At 35.0% G+C, this 17,183-nt stretch overlaps 1 protein-coding gene across 3 annotated transcripts in view; it reads right to left on the bottom strand.

The window, feature by feature from the left end:
* frmpd1b (FERM and PDZ domain containing 1b) overlaps positions 1-17,183 on the bottom strand; it is a 49,234-nt gene that overhangs the window by 6,419 nt on the left and 25,632 nt on the right. For 2 of the 3 annotated variants that reach the window (XM_048187981.1, XM_048187980.1), the window contains exons 4-15: positions 15,628-15,788; positions 9,729-9,831; positions 9,557-9,602; positions 8,617-8,721; positions 8,260-8,355; positions 6,934-7,059; positions 6,439-6,558; positions 3,784-3,920; positions 3,572-3,698; positions 1,415-1,507; positions 401-583; positions 98-269 (exon numbers count right to left, since the gene is read on the bottom strand). In XM_048187981.1, the coding sequence (XP_048043938.1) occupies positions 98-269; positions 401-583; positions 1,415-1,507; positions 3,572-3,698; positions 3,784-3,920; positions 6,439-6,558; positions 6,934-7,059; positions 8,260-8,355; positions 8,617-8,721; positions 9,557-9,602; positions 9,729-9,831; positions 15,628-15,788 (1,469 nt within the window). The remainder of the gene's footprint in view (positions 1-97; positions 270-400; positions 584-1,414; positions 1,508-3,571; positions 3,699-3,783; positions 3,921-6,438; positions 6,559-6,933; positions 7,060-8,259; positions 8,356-8,616; positions 8,722-9,556; positions 9,603-9,728; positions 9,832-15,627; positions 15,789-17,183) is intronic. The other variant, XM_048187982.1, reaches the window with a different exon arrangement.

Below are 17,183 nucleotides of genomic sequence, written 5' to 3'. Positions count from 1 at the left end.
CATATATGGTATATTTCAAAGTAACACATGATCACTGTACTATAGGACTTTTTTGAGTAAATCTTTTTTGAGTGAATATTTTGACCAAATCTCCTACCTTCTTCTGCCGGAATGCGTCGCATTTTAGGTCTCGGTCCCCAGCGAAAAACATTGATGTTGGGGTCCACCAGCAGTTTGCAGTATCCGGCCAGGAGACAGGCCAGATCTTTAGCTGCTACGGATTCCATTAACAGGGCTATAGGCTGCAAGTTGCAGGAGAAAGAGATGGTCTGATAGTTTACATATATAGAAAGGGAGAGATAAAAACATATTTCTGTCCCTGGGTGTTTATCCACACCTGTATGTTCTGAAGGTACAGTTTCAGCATTTTATTTTAATCTGTTTGCAGACGTGTACACACCTGTATGTCCTGCAGGTAGATCTTGACCATGCTGACTCTGTCAGACTCTGAGAGCACCTCTATTCGGGTGATGTAGTGGAAGTCAATGATGGTGGAGATCATGTTGAGCTGGTGGTTTAGTATTTGGCTGATCCCGTATCTCGCTCCCACCAGCAAACTCACCAATGACTCCCTGTCCTGCAGCTGTAAGACACACATTTCCTTCAATCTGACTCATTCTAACCAAAAAAGTTCATTAACATCTTAAAGAGGCCATATTGTTCATTATTTTCCACATATTCTCCATTGTTGCAGCTCCTCTCTTCCCAGTCTGTCAGTAACGCTCTGTTTATTTCCTGTCTCTATGAAGCCCCTCTTTCAGAAAAGCACAATGTGCTCCGATTGGTCGGCTGGACCAGTGATTGGTCATTAGGGAAATGTCCCGCCCCTTACCATAACCTCCAGTTTCAACACACTACTAACTAACTCAACCAGGCCCCGCCCCTTTATTCTGCGTATGAATTATTTAAATGAGGAATATTGTGAAGAAAACTCAAGACTACAATGGAGGCATTTCAGGGAGTTCACTGACACTGATATAGTGGGACTTTTTCATGCTCAAACAGCAACATTTCACACTAAATATAGATAAACATGGGAAAAAAAGCATGATAGGTCCTCATTAACTAAGGATCATTAAAATGGTCCAAAGTAGTCGAATGAATCTTATGAGCCAGGTCTTTTTAATGAATCACTCTCTGGCTTCAGGTCATTTCAAGGTTTATTTTTATGTCATTGCAAGTGATGCTGCTATTTCATCCAAATCTCTTGCTCCCTAGAGCCGCCAGCTTATATAACATGCTTAAATTAATATCCTTAAAAATGGAAGGATGCTTGACAAGATTTTATCCAGCGTAACATTACCAAAAAAAAAAAACGTCAGACAAGAGAGGAAAATAAACGCAGCATATCTGTGCCCTGCAGATTTTGTTTGCTATTCACGCTGAATGTGGCAGATGGACAGAACTCTCTCACCAGCATGGTGGCGTTGTAGCTTCTCCCGCTGTATGACATCAGCTCCGCCATCTGGGTCAGATAAGCCAAACGGGCCTGAGATGCAGAAATCACCTGAAAGAGTGAGATAGAGGCTCTTACAACTGTTGCATACCGCATAGAAACCCAGTATGTTTGTTAAAATGTGCAGGATATAACTTATATATATACAGTACAGTCCAAAAGTTTGGAACCACTAAGATTTTTAATGTTTTTAAAAGAAGTTTTGTCTGCTCACCAAGGCTACATTTATTTAATTAAAAATACAGTAAAAACAGTAATATTCTGAAATATTATTACAATTTAAAATAACTGTTTTATATTTGAATATATTTCACAAAGTAATTTATTCCTGTGATCAAAGCTGAATTTTCAGCATCATTACTCCAGTCTTCAGTGTCACATGATCCTTCAGAAATCATTCTAATATGCTGATTTGCTGCTCAATAAACATTTAATGTGTACAATTGTACAAAATATTTGTGTACAATATTTTTTTTCAGGATTATTTGATGAATAGAAAGTTCAAAAGAACAGTGTTTATCTGAAATCTAATCTTTTGTAACATTATAAATGTCTTTACTGCCACTTTTGATTGACTTAATGCATCCTTGCTGAATAAAAGTATTCATTTCTTTAATTTCTTTTCAAAAAAAATAAAATAAACATTCTCACTGACCCCAAACTTTTGAACGGTAGTGTATAATGCTACAGAAGCTTTGTATTTCAGATAAATGCTGTTCTTTTGAACTTTCTATTCATCAAGGAATCCTGAAAAAAAAAGTACACAACTGTTTTCAACATTGAAAATAATCATAAATGTTTATTGAGCAGCAAATCAGTATATTAGAATGATTTCTGAAGGATCATGTGACACTGAAGACTGGAGTAACGATGCTGAAAATTCAGCTTTGCATCACAGGAATAAATTACTTTGTCAACTATATTTAAATAGTACACAGTTATTTTAAATTGTAATAATATTTCACAATATTACTGTTTTTTACTGTATTTTTAATTAAATAAATGTAGCCTTGGTGAGCAGACGAAACTTCTTTTAAAAACATTAAAAACCTTAGTGGTTCCAAACTTTTGGACTGTACTGTATATACACACACACACACGCACACACATACATACATACATACATACATATATATATCAAGGTGATATCAAGGTTAAATATATTCAGGTTTAAACATGCAATACACACAGATTTAACAGCTATGATATATAACATATCTTTATCTTAAAATTAAATAAAAAACATTTCTCATAAAGAAACAAGAACATGGTAAAATAGTCTTAATAAAGCTATTAAAGTTATTCAGTCAAGAACATTTATTGATTTTCTCTTTTTCTTTTGTTATTTGATTAACATTTATGACGGACAGCTGCAGGTTTATTAGGCTACTGTCACTTTAAGGCCGAATGCACGAATCCAATACACTAATACACATCTGATATTCTTCCAACCGTTTCATTCACTTAAGACATAACCAACTGTGTTTATGTGAATACCTGCCAAAACGGATATTTCGACATAATTTTCTGTGTATTTATCCATTCAAGCTCAGAAAGATAGATGAAAGATGAAAGAGAGCTCAGTTCAGTACTTGTGTGCTGTCTGAGACGTGGCTTTCTGTGTGCCTACAGAAAAACGGACTGAATTAAAAATGGACTGAATAGTCTGCTCTTCTCTTTCTCCCAGATATTTACATTTTTGAAAAATTTTTTGCAGCAAGTGTATGCCAACTTGTGTCCCGCCGGGTATATCAGCACGTTACAATTCAAATGTGCATATCTACAGTGCGGGACATCAGTTCTGAAAACTCTCAAAAAGTTCTCAAAACTCTCGTTTTTATTCGTTGACGAAAATGTCAATAGATTTTCATCATGGTTTTTGTCATTCAAAACTTGTTTTTATTTAGTTCTCATCTTGTTTTCGCCAGTGAAAAAATGTTGTAGGATGAAAATTATTAATCAACGAAATTAACACTGACTCTCATCCACAATGCAAAGGTGTTATCAGGTGGTTGTTTACTGGACCAAGTCATAAGAGTTCTATGATATTTTATTCTAAAACAATGATTCGAGTCATCAATCTTATATCTACCGATCATCTTATCGCACACACACCTTCTGCCGTGGTTCTAGCAGCGACTGGATCTTCTTCATGTGGTGGTTGAGAGCTTTCCTCAGATCTTTCTCTCTCATGTTCCTCAGCAGGGTGGGAGAGATGAAGCTCTCTAAACCAAACTCCTTACTGACACACAGACACACACACATGCATTAAATGACTGTTTTATAATGTAGCTGGAGTATTTTTGAGTGTATCTGTGCACTCTTACACAATGCTCTTAACAGATGCTCTTGTCGTCTGCCCGCAGCTCGCCAGTTTCTCGTGCATGTGCAGAGCGGCTAGTCTCAGCGCTGTGTTACATTTCATCTCTACAGCGTAGCGTTCCTGTAACACATCTCCCACACTCTACACACACACACACACACAACAGGGTTACTATAGTTCAAGAGGATATTATGCCCTTTTACAAAGTCTTGATGTTGTTTTTTGGCTCTACTAGAACAGGTTTTCATGATTGAATGTTGATTATTTTCCTCATATTCTCCATTGTTGCAGCTCCTCTCTTCCCAGTCTGTCAGTAACGCTCTGGGGTGTGTTTCCTAAAAGCATCATTAACCATCTATGGTCGCAAGTTCTGTCTTTATTAGCATAGTTTGACGAGTCGCTGTTTCCTGAAACCATAATTCCAATGAACAGCATCGCAAAATTGTGTTGTTGAAACACGACAGCTCTCGACCTGCAGTTAGAAGCATAGTTTCTTGTTTTTATGACATTTGGACTTAAAGGTGCCCTAGAACTTTTTTTTTTAAAAGATGTAATATAAGTCTAAGGTGTCCCCTGAATGTGTCTGTGAAGTTTCAGCTCAAAATACCCCATAGATTTTTTTTAATTCATTTTTTTAACTGCCTATTTTGGGGCATCATTAGAAATGCACCGATTCAGGGTGTGTGGCCCTTTAAATCTCGTGCTCCACGCCCCAAGAGCTCGCGCTTGCCTTAAACAACATAAAAAAAGTTCAAACAGCTAATATAACCCTCAAAATGGATCTTTACAAAGTGTTCGTCATGCAGCATGTCTAATCGCGTAAGTACAGTGTTTATTTTGATGTTTACATCTAATTTTGAATGAATTTGAGGCTGTGCTCCGTGGCTAACGGCTAATGCTACACTGTTGGAGAGATTTATAAAGAATGAAGTTGTGTTTATGAATTATACAGACTGCAAGTGTTTAAAAATGAAAATAGCGACGGCTCTTGTCTCCGTGAATACAGTAAGAAACGATGGTAACTTTAACCACATTTAACAGTACATTAGCAACATGCTAACGAAACATTTAGAAAGACAATTTACATATATCACAAAAAATATCATGTTATCATGGATCATGTCAGTTATTATCGCTCCATCTGCCATTTTTTGCTATTGTCCTTGCTTGCTTATCTAGTCTGTTGATTCAGCTGTGCACAGATCCAGACGTTACTGGCTGCCCTTGTGTAATGCCTTTCATAATGTTGGGAACATGGGCTGGCATATGCAAATATTGGGGGCGTACATATTAATGATCCCGACTGTTACGTAACAGTCGGTGTTATGTTGAGATTCGCCTGTTCTTCGAAGGTCTTTTAAACAAATGAGATTTACATAAGAAGGAGGAAACAATGGTGTTTGAGACTCACTGTATGTCTTTTCCATGTACTGAACTCTTGTTATTTAACTATGCCGAGGTAAATTCAATTTTTGAATCTAGGGCACCTTTAATAAATCCTCATCTGGAGCAAAACAAGCAAGCTGACATTCAGTATAATCTATATCTTTTATTTCATATATATACAAATGTCATTTTCGTCTTTTAGTTTATTGAGAGATATAATGTGCCATTTTTGAAGAGCATGCGTACGCCTACTTTGAGCCTATGACTGAGTCTGGAAATAAAGAAAAATAACAGAAAAATGAGCATCAGTTGCCATGTCTGTAATTTATAGCAAAAAATCTGGCATTAATTTGATCATTAAAAGAAGTTATTACTCCATCATCTGCGTGACATCATTAACCAGTGTGGTTGAACGACAAATTTGCAACAATACGGTTTTGAGAAGCTGTTCGATGCATCGTACTATGGTAGTGAAGCAGCGAGTTACATCGATGTACGGGAAACACACCCCTGTTTATTTCCTGTCTCTATGAAGCCCCTCCTTCTGAAAAGCACAATGTGCTCTGATTGGTCGACTGGAGCAGTGTGTTGTGATTGGCCAAAATAAAAATGAATTCACAACATGAATAAAACAGTAACAGTATGATACTAAAATAACACTGATACACACAGTGTTCTTAGTTTTATTCATCTTTTGAATTAGCTTTTATTTTTATGTTAATTTTAGTTTAATATTTTTTGTAATTTCGCTATGTGCTTTTGTCATTTTATTAGTTTATTTTTTTAAATACTGCTATTTAGGTTTAATTTCTTGTTATTTCAGTTTTATTCTTTATTTATTTCCAATGAATAATTTTAGTGCTTCAACTGTTATTTCAGTTTATTGCCAAGGCAACATTTCTCATTTTCATTTAGTAGTAGTTTTTAACTAATATTTATATTTAATTATATTTCAGCTTTAATCAAATTAACAGAAATGTTTTTAGGGTAACACTTTGGTATGGGGAATACATATTCACTATTAACTATGACTTGCTTCAATAAACTATTAATTTACTTATTATTAATAGTTAGTAAGGTAGTTGTACCGTTCAAGTTTAGGTATTGGGTAGGATTATGGGATGCAGAATAAGTCATTAAAATGTGCTTTTAAGTACCAATAAACAGGTAATAAGCAACTAGTTAAAAGTGAGAATTTTTTCCCATACTAAAGTGTTACCGTTAATAATCCTGCTCAAAGCTGTGCTTTATTTCTATAATCAAAGTGTGTGACCTGTTGGAAGAGGTACTCAAAGGCCACGGGATCATCCTGCAGGAGGTCCATGGGGTCTCTGGGAATGAAACAGACCCTGAACAGACACCTGTAGTCGTGCGAATCCTTCTTCTGGACCACCTGAAAGAGCGGAAACATGACAGAGAAAATGACACATATCTGTAAACCTTGCATCAAAATTGCATTGTTGAGAGAGTGCTTGATGTTAATTGCACGTGTAATGTGGCACTCGGTTGCTAAGGTGTTCTGAGTGGTTGCTAGGGCATTGCTTGGATGTTCTGGATGGTTGCTAGGGTGTTGGGTCGTTGTTAGGTGGTTGCTTCTGACGTGGTTGCTAGAGTGTTCTATTTGTATTTGCTATTTGTCATGCTACGTATATTGCCGCAATTGTAAAAGATAGCTTCTTACACATAGAATTATTTTGAAAGCCTCTCCATCTCCAAAAATACACCCCAGTTAAGAGCATTGCTACTTTAGTCAGTCAGTGAGCGTTACCTTCTGTATGAGCTCCTCCTCGTGCAGCAGCAGCAGTTTGGTGATGTTATATTGCTGTTCCAGCACCAGTGAGAAATGCTCAATAGATCGAATGGACAGCCTTTCTTTCAGAGTCAACACGATATCCTGCACACAGAGACAGCTTCAGTACCACATCCACACAAAGTCAGTATGGATTTTAGAAGTTTGTGAGAAGTAAATGTAAAAGTCTTAGAATATAAAGTAACAATGATTGGTGATAAACATAAAGCAGGGCAACAGCTCACTGTGTGATGAAGCCTATAGAATGTAGTTATATGACCCTAAAATTCAAGATATCAGCCCCTGTATGAGTTTTTGTCTCATATTTAAATATTATATGATAGTTAAGCAATATCATATGAGTAACAGGCGCAATATCACACGACTGCTGTTTTTGTTCCAAATAGCAGGAGTGCAAATGTGATATTGATTTTATACAACAGTTCAATAAATAAGAAGTTAATATTGTTATGTTTTAGACACAATATTGTCTGTTTTTGCTCAAATTTGCCAATGAAAATATTCCCAATAAAGCTAGAGCAGAACTGTTGTGTGTCTCCGAGCAACACACACAGCTGAATGAATCAGCTTTTTGAGCGAATCAATTGGGTGAACCAATGATTCAATGACTCATTCATAAAGAGAGCCATTTATTTCATTCTTGAATGAATCAGCCGTTTGAATGAATCGAATGACTCAATGACTTACTCATTTAGACACTTACCGCCCCCTACTGGCAGTTTTAGTTATTTATTATTTCGTTAAAAAAAAAACCCTGTACGACTTTCTTTCTTTTGTGAAACATAGAAAATATTTTGGTAACCAAACTGCTTTGGTGTGTAAATATATCAAATACCAATTCAGACGCAGCTTCTGAAGAAAAAAAATCATGGCCGTTGTAGAAGTTTATGTATAATAAAACTCTATGTTGAATAAAATTAAATATTTATTTTTTACAATGTCTATTTGATGCTTTTCTTATTTCACACAATAATGAGTTTGAATTATCTTTATTATTTTTATTATTATTATTATTATCTTGATTTGATTAATTAATCGGCACATCATGTAATTAATTAGATTAAAAATTTTAATCACTTGACAGCCCTAAAAAAACTAAAATAACACTGCATTAAATCTTATACATGTTAGCTTTGCCTGAAGTTAACATAAAATTGTATTTTTGCCAATTGCATATTTTCATCTTTTCACAAAAATAAGGTTAAGATCAAACAATAACTGACGGACCCCCTGCAGTGCCACAAGTTTATTTTGAGTACAGAAACCAAAACAACAATCTCAAACCTTGACAGTGGTGGTCTTGTGAAATTTGAAGGCTTTAGTCTGGCCGTTCTCCAGGTAGACCTTCAGAACGTTGGGCAGGAAGAGAAGAGAGTTTCCCTGCAAACAGTGAATAAAACATGGCTGAACGAGAGAAAGTGCAACGTGCAATATGGCGGCATTAGTCCCGCCTTCAAAATAATAGAGCCAATCGCTGATTATTAAAGTCTGCTATTAGAAGCTCTGTTTGCTGATTTTGGCATGACCCGTTTGACGTAGGGTGTCGTGGTGATTCATAAATGACAACAGGAAACAGGACACAAGAATTGTTCTGGTTGTGTCCAGAGTTGGCTTGAGATTCGAGTTTGTGCGTGGCTTTACCTGAGTGTGTCCGTTGACCACCACCTCTTCTGCAAAGCGCACTTTAACGGGGTTTCTTCTCAGGCGAGCTCTCTTCTCTGCTGTTATGAACGAAGACTTGGGATTCTGAAAGCAAAAAGAAGTTTTCTTTAAATTCTGATACCTGTATGTGGGATTCAAGGAAAAATGAATATGGTAGGAATAGAAATGGTAGATTAGATTCCATTTAATAATTCTAGCTTTTAAATGATTCCATGACTGTTTTTCTATAATTCTGAGAAAGAATAAATGGAAAATATTGGGAAAACTTTTTATTGCACAGTTAATTTAGTTGTCAAATTATGTCATAAAATGTTAAAGTCTGTAATGGTGGAAGAATTTAGACATTCCAGAACCACTAGTTTTCTTTTGTTAGTGTTGCCATTTGTTCAGTATGTATTTGTGCATATTGTTGTTATGACTCTATATTATTGCTACTCTGAACCAGTGTTTTAGTTTATTATAGTTTTATTACTATTTTGAATTAGCTTATTAGGTTTCATTTTAACTTTACTTACATTTTTAGTCATTTTGTTATGTGCTTTTGTCATTTCATTATTATTTAAAATACTGCTATTTAGGTTTAATGTATTATTTCAGTTAATGTATTATTTTCAGTTAATAATTTTAGTGCTTCTACTTTTGCCAAGGCAACATTTCATTTTGTTTAGGGTTTTTAACAAATATTCATATTTTATTTTATTTCAGCTTTATTTCAATTAACAAAAACATTTTTAATAGTTTTCATTTTAGTTTTAGTTAACGATAATAATCCTGCTCTGTGCAACGACCTAGAGCTGGGAAAGGCGCTTTATAATTAAAAGATATTATTATTATCATTATTATAAACAGTACAAAAAAAATCCTTCAGTTTCAGTATAACAACAACAAGACAAATGGAATAAGAATCTTCAGTACACACCGTCATATTTCTGAGAATCATCATGGTTACAGAGTCCTGGCATTCCCTAAGGGGCGGAGCATAAAAATGACATCATTACAAAATCATGACCTCATCATATTTCCAGTGGGGTAAGATACAAGCAAGCAACATCAACTCAGCAAAGTTATTTCAGTGGTGTTCCTCTAATCACCTAATCATCTGCTCCGTGTTTTCAGGGGAAAGATCTTCTATGGCTTTATTGTTCACTTTTAGGATCTGATCTCCAGGAAAAAGCTGTCCGTCTGCTGGGCCTCCTACAAATAAACACACACACATAAAAATAAATATTAAGACACGACTCTAGTTTCATGCATACTGAACAAAACCTTCATCTGTAAGCCAGTGTCTGTTTTATATTCCGACAGGTAAAAGTCTGATCATTTAGAAACCAAATAACACACCTCTCTTCAGCAAGTCACATGATTTAAGATGTCATTCATGGTGTAAAGGGTTTGTTCAAATCTCTAAACCGAACTATGAGTAAAAGCAGTAGTGCTGCAGTGCGATTGTGAAAGATGCTCCTGTGGATGGAGTGTCTTATTGTGTGCCTGTCTTTTCACATTGCAATTCTATTCAATATGCAAACACAGAACAAAACAGAGGTGGTTAAAACTACACAGACTAAGACAGGTTTGATATTGAGAGACGCAGCCTTAAATGATGGTGTAAGTGTGACCGCGGCGCGCCGGCGCCTCCATGTCATTATTATATTGTCTGCTAATTGCTTTTTATGTATTAAATCCAGGCAATTGGTTGATGAAAAATGTATTAAAATTAAGATACAATTTATACTAAATGAAATTCACTTTCTTCAAAACAAAACTTAAACTTGAAACTAAATGTGCTTTTTTAATGGCTAAAACACATAGGCTACAGACTCTCTTTTTGTACAAATTGCAGCACATTCATTTAATTCTGAATTTTGCACATGTAAGTTGAAAGGCATTTGTTTGTGCATAGTAAAACATATCTGTAACATTTATCAAGTTCATAATTGTGCATGCATTTATTAATTGTTATCTTAATGAATAATATGACAAGGAAGAAGCATGTAAACTGCGTTGTTTATTCAGAAGTCCGCGTTTTTTGCTGTCACAGGCGAGCAGCGTGCCACATTTAATGCACGAGACAAAGCCAACACATATGTCGTCACTCCCCACGAAATGTTTCCATACCTCCGATTTTCCTCCAAACTTGCTCAAAGTTAATTCTCCTGTTTTAATTTTTTTCTTTGCTTCTTCAAGCTCAATGTTGCACTTAAGCTGCTGAATAGTACAGCAAGCACAGCAGGTGTTTTATCACTAATCCACTGATTAAAATGATTTGATTTAATGATCATCAATTCTCGTAATGAAAGATTGATCAACTACAGTCAGATTTTTGAATGCTTTTAAAAGGAGACTTTTATGCTCACCAAGGCTGCATTTATTTGTTTAAAAACACAGTAATATTGTGAAATATTATTCCAATGTAAAATAGCCATTTTCTATGTGAATATATAGTAAAGTGTAATTTATTCCTGTGATCAAAGCTGAATTTTCAGCATCATTACTCCAGTCTTCAGTGTCACATGATCCTTCGGAAATCATTCTAATATGACGATTTTCTGCTCAAGAAACATTTATCATTATTATCATCATCATCATCATCATCAGTGAATATGTTAGGGCTTTATTCAAATCACCATCCCTAAAAGTTAAAGTGATGCCCTCCTTCACACACGCCACTAGTGAATGCACACTATTGAGAAAGTTGCATTGTTAATTCATTATTAATGTCACGTCTGGTGCTTCTGTGGATTGAGTGTCTGCATTGCTCTGTTCTGCCATTTACACTCATTTGTCTTCAAGCCAAAATATACACACATACACATAAACACAATCTGCCCTGACAACATCCTCTTAGTCCCAACCATCTCTCCCTCTCAGTCTCCTCTCACATAATTGTGTGCTGTAGGGCCGTGAGGTTCTCCCTCTGGGCTTTTATCAGCTGTTTCTGCTGCAAAAAAAGACAGAAGTCAGCACTGCAGAATGATTGTGTGTGTGAGAACGCAAGTTCACACAACAGCTTTGCTGCAAGATCTAGAGAGCGGCCGTGCCGTCTACGGTCTGTATAGGCAGACTAAAATTGAACCTTATAAGTGGCTAACTTGGATTTGAAGTGCTCTACAAAATGCGGGAAACATCTTCAGTTTCATGGGCAGACTTGCTACAAATGTCTTGCTAAAAATGTCAGCCGAGTCTCTGTAACTAGGGCAATGATGTTGATGTGCAACAAAGACTTTAGATATACAAAGACGGTGCACTTATATTAATAAGTCCCACTTTCTAAATAAAACCTTGGTAAAGTCATCGTGTCACTGCAGCTGTCGTTGTGTTGAGAAATCGAGTCCCCCCAGGAGTCAGGTCTCCTTTAGGACCCCGAGTGACCCCATTGGTTCAACAGACTTTTAATGAGTAGTATTTTTAGCACCTGATTATAATTCCTGCATAATTCCTCTCATTATGATACTTTAAAATGCTTTATAAGCATGACAATTGATGTACTTAGCATGAAAATTAAAGGGTTGGTTCACCCAAAAATGAAAATTCTGTCATTAATTACTCACCCTCATGCCGTTCCACACCCCTAAGACCTTTGTTCATCTTCGGAACAAAAATTAAGATATTTTTAATGAAATCCTATGGCTCAGTGAGGCCTGCATAGCCAGCAATGACATTTCCTCTCTCAAGAACCATTAATGTACTAAAAACATATTTAAATCAGTTCATGTGAGTACAGTGGTTCAATATTAATATTTTAAAGCCACGAGAATATTTTTGGTGCGCCAAAAAAACAACAAAATAATGACTTATTTAGTGATGGCTGATTTCAAAACACTGCTTCAGGAAGCTTCGGAGCGTTATGAGTCAGCGTGTCGAATCAGCGATTCGGAGCGCCAAAGTCACGTGATTTTAGCAGTTTGACACGTGATCCGAATCATGATTCGACACACATAGATTCATAACGCTTCGATGCTTCCTGAAGCAGTGTTTTGAAATCGGCCATCACTAAATAAGTCATTATTTTGTTGTTTTTTTGGCGCACCAAAAATATTCTCTTGGCTTTATAATATTAATATTGAACCACTGTACTCACATGAACTGATTTAAATATGTTTTTAGTACATTCATGGATCTTGAGAGAGGAAATGTCATTGCTGGCTATGCAGGCCTCACTGAGCCATCGGATTTCATCAAAAATATCTTATTTTGCGCTCTGAAGATGAACGAAGGTCTTACAGGTGTGGAACAGCATGAGGTTGAGTAATAAATGACAGAATTTTCATTTTTGGGTGAACTAACCCTTTAATTTATTAAAAATGTATAATAGTAATATTATATACTATACCACATTGCTATTATTGAGCACGTTTACATGCACACTGATGACTCACAAATATCAGCTTATTGAAATAACCAGTTTTCCCCATTTACATGCAAACCAGTAACCTGACAACACAAGTAAACCGTGTTTACATGACTTTATTAATACATCAGGTTATTTTCCTGTCGTGACGTCAAAAAATAATCATTTGCATATCTGACTCAGAGTATTTCATATGTTATGTCAGTTGTGATGTTAAATAAAGCTTGCAACATGTCAGCGAGAAACTTACGGCTCATATATTATCCTCTCATGCAGTTACAGTTGCAGTGTTTTGACTGACCACTTCTACCTCTGCTGCACGAGAGATGAAAACACATTTTTACAATTTTCTGGGTCTTGAAAGAGTCTGTGTTTATGATATTTCCTTCTTCCTTTCCCGCAAAATGCTCGCTCTGTCTGGATGCATTTGAAATCAGCACTAAGGATGTGTTTCTGTCACGTACCACACATGCACACTTCAATAAGCAGACAGAAAGCAGGTTAATGCCAAAAAACAACCTGTTCCGACCGGTTTATGCTCAAGCTGTTTATGACCTTACTCCGATAAAAGAAAACCGGGTACAGCGTTTACATGACCACGTTCGTTGTCGGCTTAATAAGCATAATCGGCTTAAGAACGTGCATGTAAACGCACTCATTGTGTAAAATTAATATTAAATTACTTTTACAAAACAGAGTATGTTTCATCCTTATCCTTATAAATAAAATACATTTTAGGCATTGTTTCCAGTTTGTTTTATTATGCAGCAAACAGGCATTCATTTTATATTTCAAGCATGTTGTTTGTGCACTTAATTGCATAAACATCATGCAATAGTGAAATAGATTATAATTAGTCAAGACATCGCGCTAACAACTTTTGATCAGGCATTACCGCATGGGTCCTAAAGGAGACCAGATTTCCGACGGGGACTCGATTTCTCATGACACCGTCAGAAGCAGTTTTTGAGATTGCAGGATTCCCCCATTCAAGCAGACAAGACTTGGTCTTAGATGCTCAAAACAGCTGCAAATATGGCCAAATATTTCCTTGAAAGACTTTGATGTGCAATTAATCTCTGAGCCTCTTTTCTGTGAAATTGGTTTTCTGTTGAAATTCTGGATTCTATGTGTGTGAGATATTGTGTGTCAGTAAGAGTTCAGAATGAGAATAAATGCAATGTGTCAGTGCATGTTTGAGAGGAAGAGATGATGTGTGAAGGAGTTTGTGCACCTGCATCTTAATGAATTACATAAACGAGAGAGGAGCAGGTGTTCAGCTCACACACACCAGCTCAAGTGTCACGTCCTTTCTCACGGTTCCGCCATCAGAGAGCGGGAACATTCAGTCTGATGCAGAAGTGAGATTTATAGACACAAGCATCCAGAGGAAAAGGCTATAAAGGAGATTTTTCTCAGGATAAACATTTGAGAAGCAGGAGAGAGTTTCTTACGAAGGGTTGTCATAGTTAACTGAAACTAAATCTAAATCCATTTTTGTTGCTTTAAATAAAATAAACATTAACTGAAATAAAATAAAATATAAAAATTCAACTAGTTGCCATGTACTAAAATAACTAAAATTGAAAATCAAATAAAATTAATAAAAAAATATACAATAAAAAAACAACAAAAAGTAACAAAAACACACAACAAAATTACTAAAACTTTAACTAAAATTAAGATGAAAATGGAAAAGATAAAATAAAAACTGATTAAAATTATTAATAAAAACTATATAATAAAAAACAACAAAAAAATGACAAAACAATAAAATTACTAAAACTTTAAAATTAATATGAAAAATAAAATATAAAAATAAAAACTGATTCAAAATTTTAATAAAAACTATATATTAAACAAAATAACTAAAATGAAAATAAAAATGTAAAATAAAAATGTATTCAAAATATAAATAAAAACATATATATATATATATATATATATATATTTTTTTTTTTTTAAGAAGACAAAAAACTAATTTACTAAAACTTTAACTAAAATTATAATGAAAATTGAAAATATAAACTAATTCAAAATAGTAATAGACACTATAAAAAAAGGTAAATTACTAAAACTGTAACTATAATGAAAATGAAAATGTAAAATAAAAATGTATTAAAAATATAAATGAAAACATATATATATATATATATATTTTTTTTTTAAGAAGACAAAAAATGAAAAATAAAGATAAAAAAAAATTCAAAATAGTATTAGAAACTATATAATTAAAAAAATAACTTTACAAAAAAATGACAAACAAAAAAATTACTAAAACTTTAACTAAAATGAAAATTAAAAAATATAAAAATAAAAACAAATATATTAATAAAAACTATATAATTCCAGAAACTGAACAAAAACAACTAATTTACTAAAACTTTAACTAAAATTATAATGAAAATTGAAAATATTTATAAAAAAAACTGTTATTAACTGTTATTAATATATAATATGCTTCTTAGAAGCCTCTATTTAATCTTATTGGTGTCTCTGAGAAATATAACAGAGCTCGTTTGTGCTCTTTCTGTCCTCTGGGCACATTTTCTCACGCACAGTAAGGACAGTATCCAAACCCAGCTTCACTTAGATCATAATCTGTGTTTAAAAACAACCTGCTCCAGCGTGTGTGCACGCACCTGGAGTGACGTCCCTGACCAGCAGGGGGTGCTGTGCTGAGAGAGTGAAGCCATGGGAGTCCAGAACAGCGTCTCTGATCACCTCCACCGTCACCTTCACAGGGAAGTTCTGCTGACCCGAATCCCCAGAGCGAGACCTCCTGCCTCCTAAAATACGCTCCCTTTGAGAGAAAAAGAGAGAGAACTTTTTAATAAGAATAAAAAGTTAAAAAATGTCTTTACTGTCCTTTTGATTAATTTAATGCATCCTTGCTTAACAAAAGCAAGCAATGATGAATCAAAAAAAAATCTTGCTAAGCAGCATATTTAAGCTTCACAAAGCTGGAATTTATGGTAGCGCCCATCTGGAAAGCAAGGCCATAAACCTGCGACTCTAATTAATGGAAAACAGTACTATGATCTGATTAGTGTTCTTTTCCTCTGTCTGGATGGGTTTAGAGAAAACCAAACGATGGCTTCAACCCACACAGTCTGTGAAACACATGGGGTTTGGTGGTTGCTCTGTGTGTTGTTCACAGTCCATGTGACATTGCATCATCAAAGTGTGCACTACATCAAAAGAAGACTACAAGGGATGAGGACGGCACCATTTGGGACAGAGCCTAAATCAACCGTCTTCCATGACTGCATCTAAACACCATTAAAGCGGCTTCTGAAGTTCTGGAGCTCCAAATGTGAAGGACGTTTCCACATTCCCAGCTAAAAAACATATTTGTTACCATTAACATTATTTCTGAATGTTCTCGGAATGTTCAAAACGTCCAGTTTTTTAAATGTTTCACATTAACGGAACATTCCATTTTATCATTCTATAAACATTATGTGACTTTAGAATGTTCTCTGGACGTTCTGAAACAAGAAGAAACATTTTTAAATGTTAGACGAACATCCAACTAAAACATTTCAGAAAAAACGCTCCATGAACGATGTATAAATAATGTTTTTGTGTTAACATTATTAAAGACCGGATTACTCTGAACGAACATATCAATGTTACTGGAAGAACGTTTGTTCATAACTTTAGAAGAACCTTGGCAGAACGTTCTGAGAAAGTTCCCTGTTAGTTGGGATTATAGGCTTTTCTGTCCTGAAAAAGGAGTAAAGCTTCATTCACAAACTGAATTTATCCTAGTGTTGTCAAAAGTAACAACTTTCATACTTTTTTAAATTTTAAAAATGTGACGCTTTTCAGAAGCGTTGCCTCTGATTGGCCACTGTGTTCATGTGCTCATCAGACATGTTTGTGATAGGCTACAATGATCAACGCTTCAAAACATGCTGTAATAAATAGATATATTTTACACAGAAACACATGGGAGTGTTTGAAAGCAGCTCCGCTCCCTCTTTCAAAATGCTTTTAAAGGATTAGTTCAATTTCAAATAAAATTTTCCTGATAATTCACTTCACTTATGATTCACTTCAATTCATCAGTGGAAAAGAAATTAAGGTTTTTGATGAAAACATTCCAGGATTATTCTCCTTATAGTGGACTTCAATGGACTCCAAACGGTTGAAGGTCAAAATTACAGTTTCAGTGCAGCTTAAAAGGGCTTTA

This window comes from Megalobrama amblycephala, linkage group LG4 (genome assembly GCF_018812025.1).
Source record: "Megalobrama amblycephala isolate DHTTF-2021 linkage group LG4, ASM1881202v1, whole genome shotgun sequence".
Lineage (NCBI taxonomy): Eukaryota > Metazoa > Chordata > Actinopteri > Cypriniformes > Xenocyprididae > Megalobrama > Megalobrama amblycephala.
Note: the sequence above shows the minus strand (reverse complement) of the source record. Positions and strands in the feature narration are given on the sequence as shown.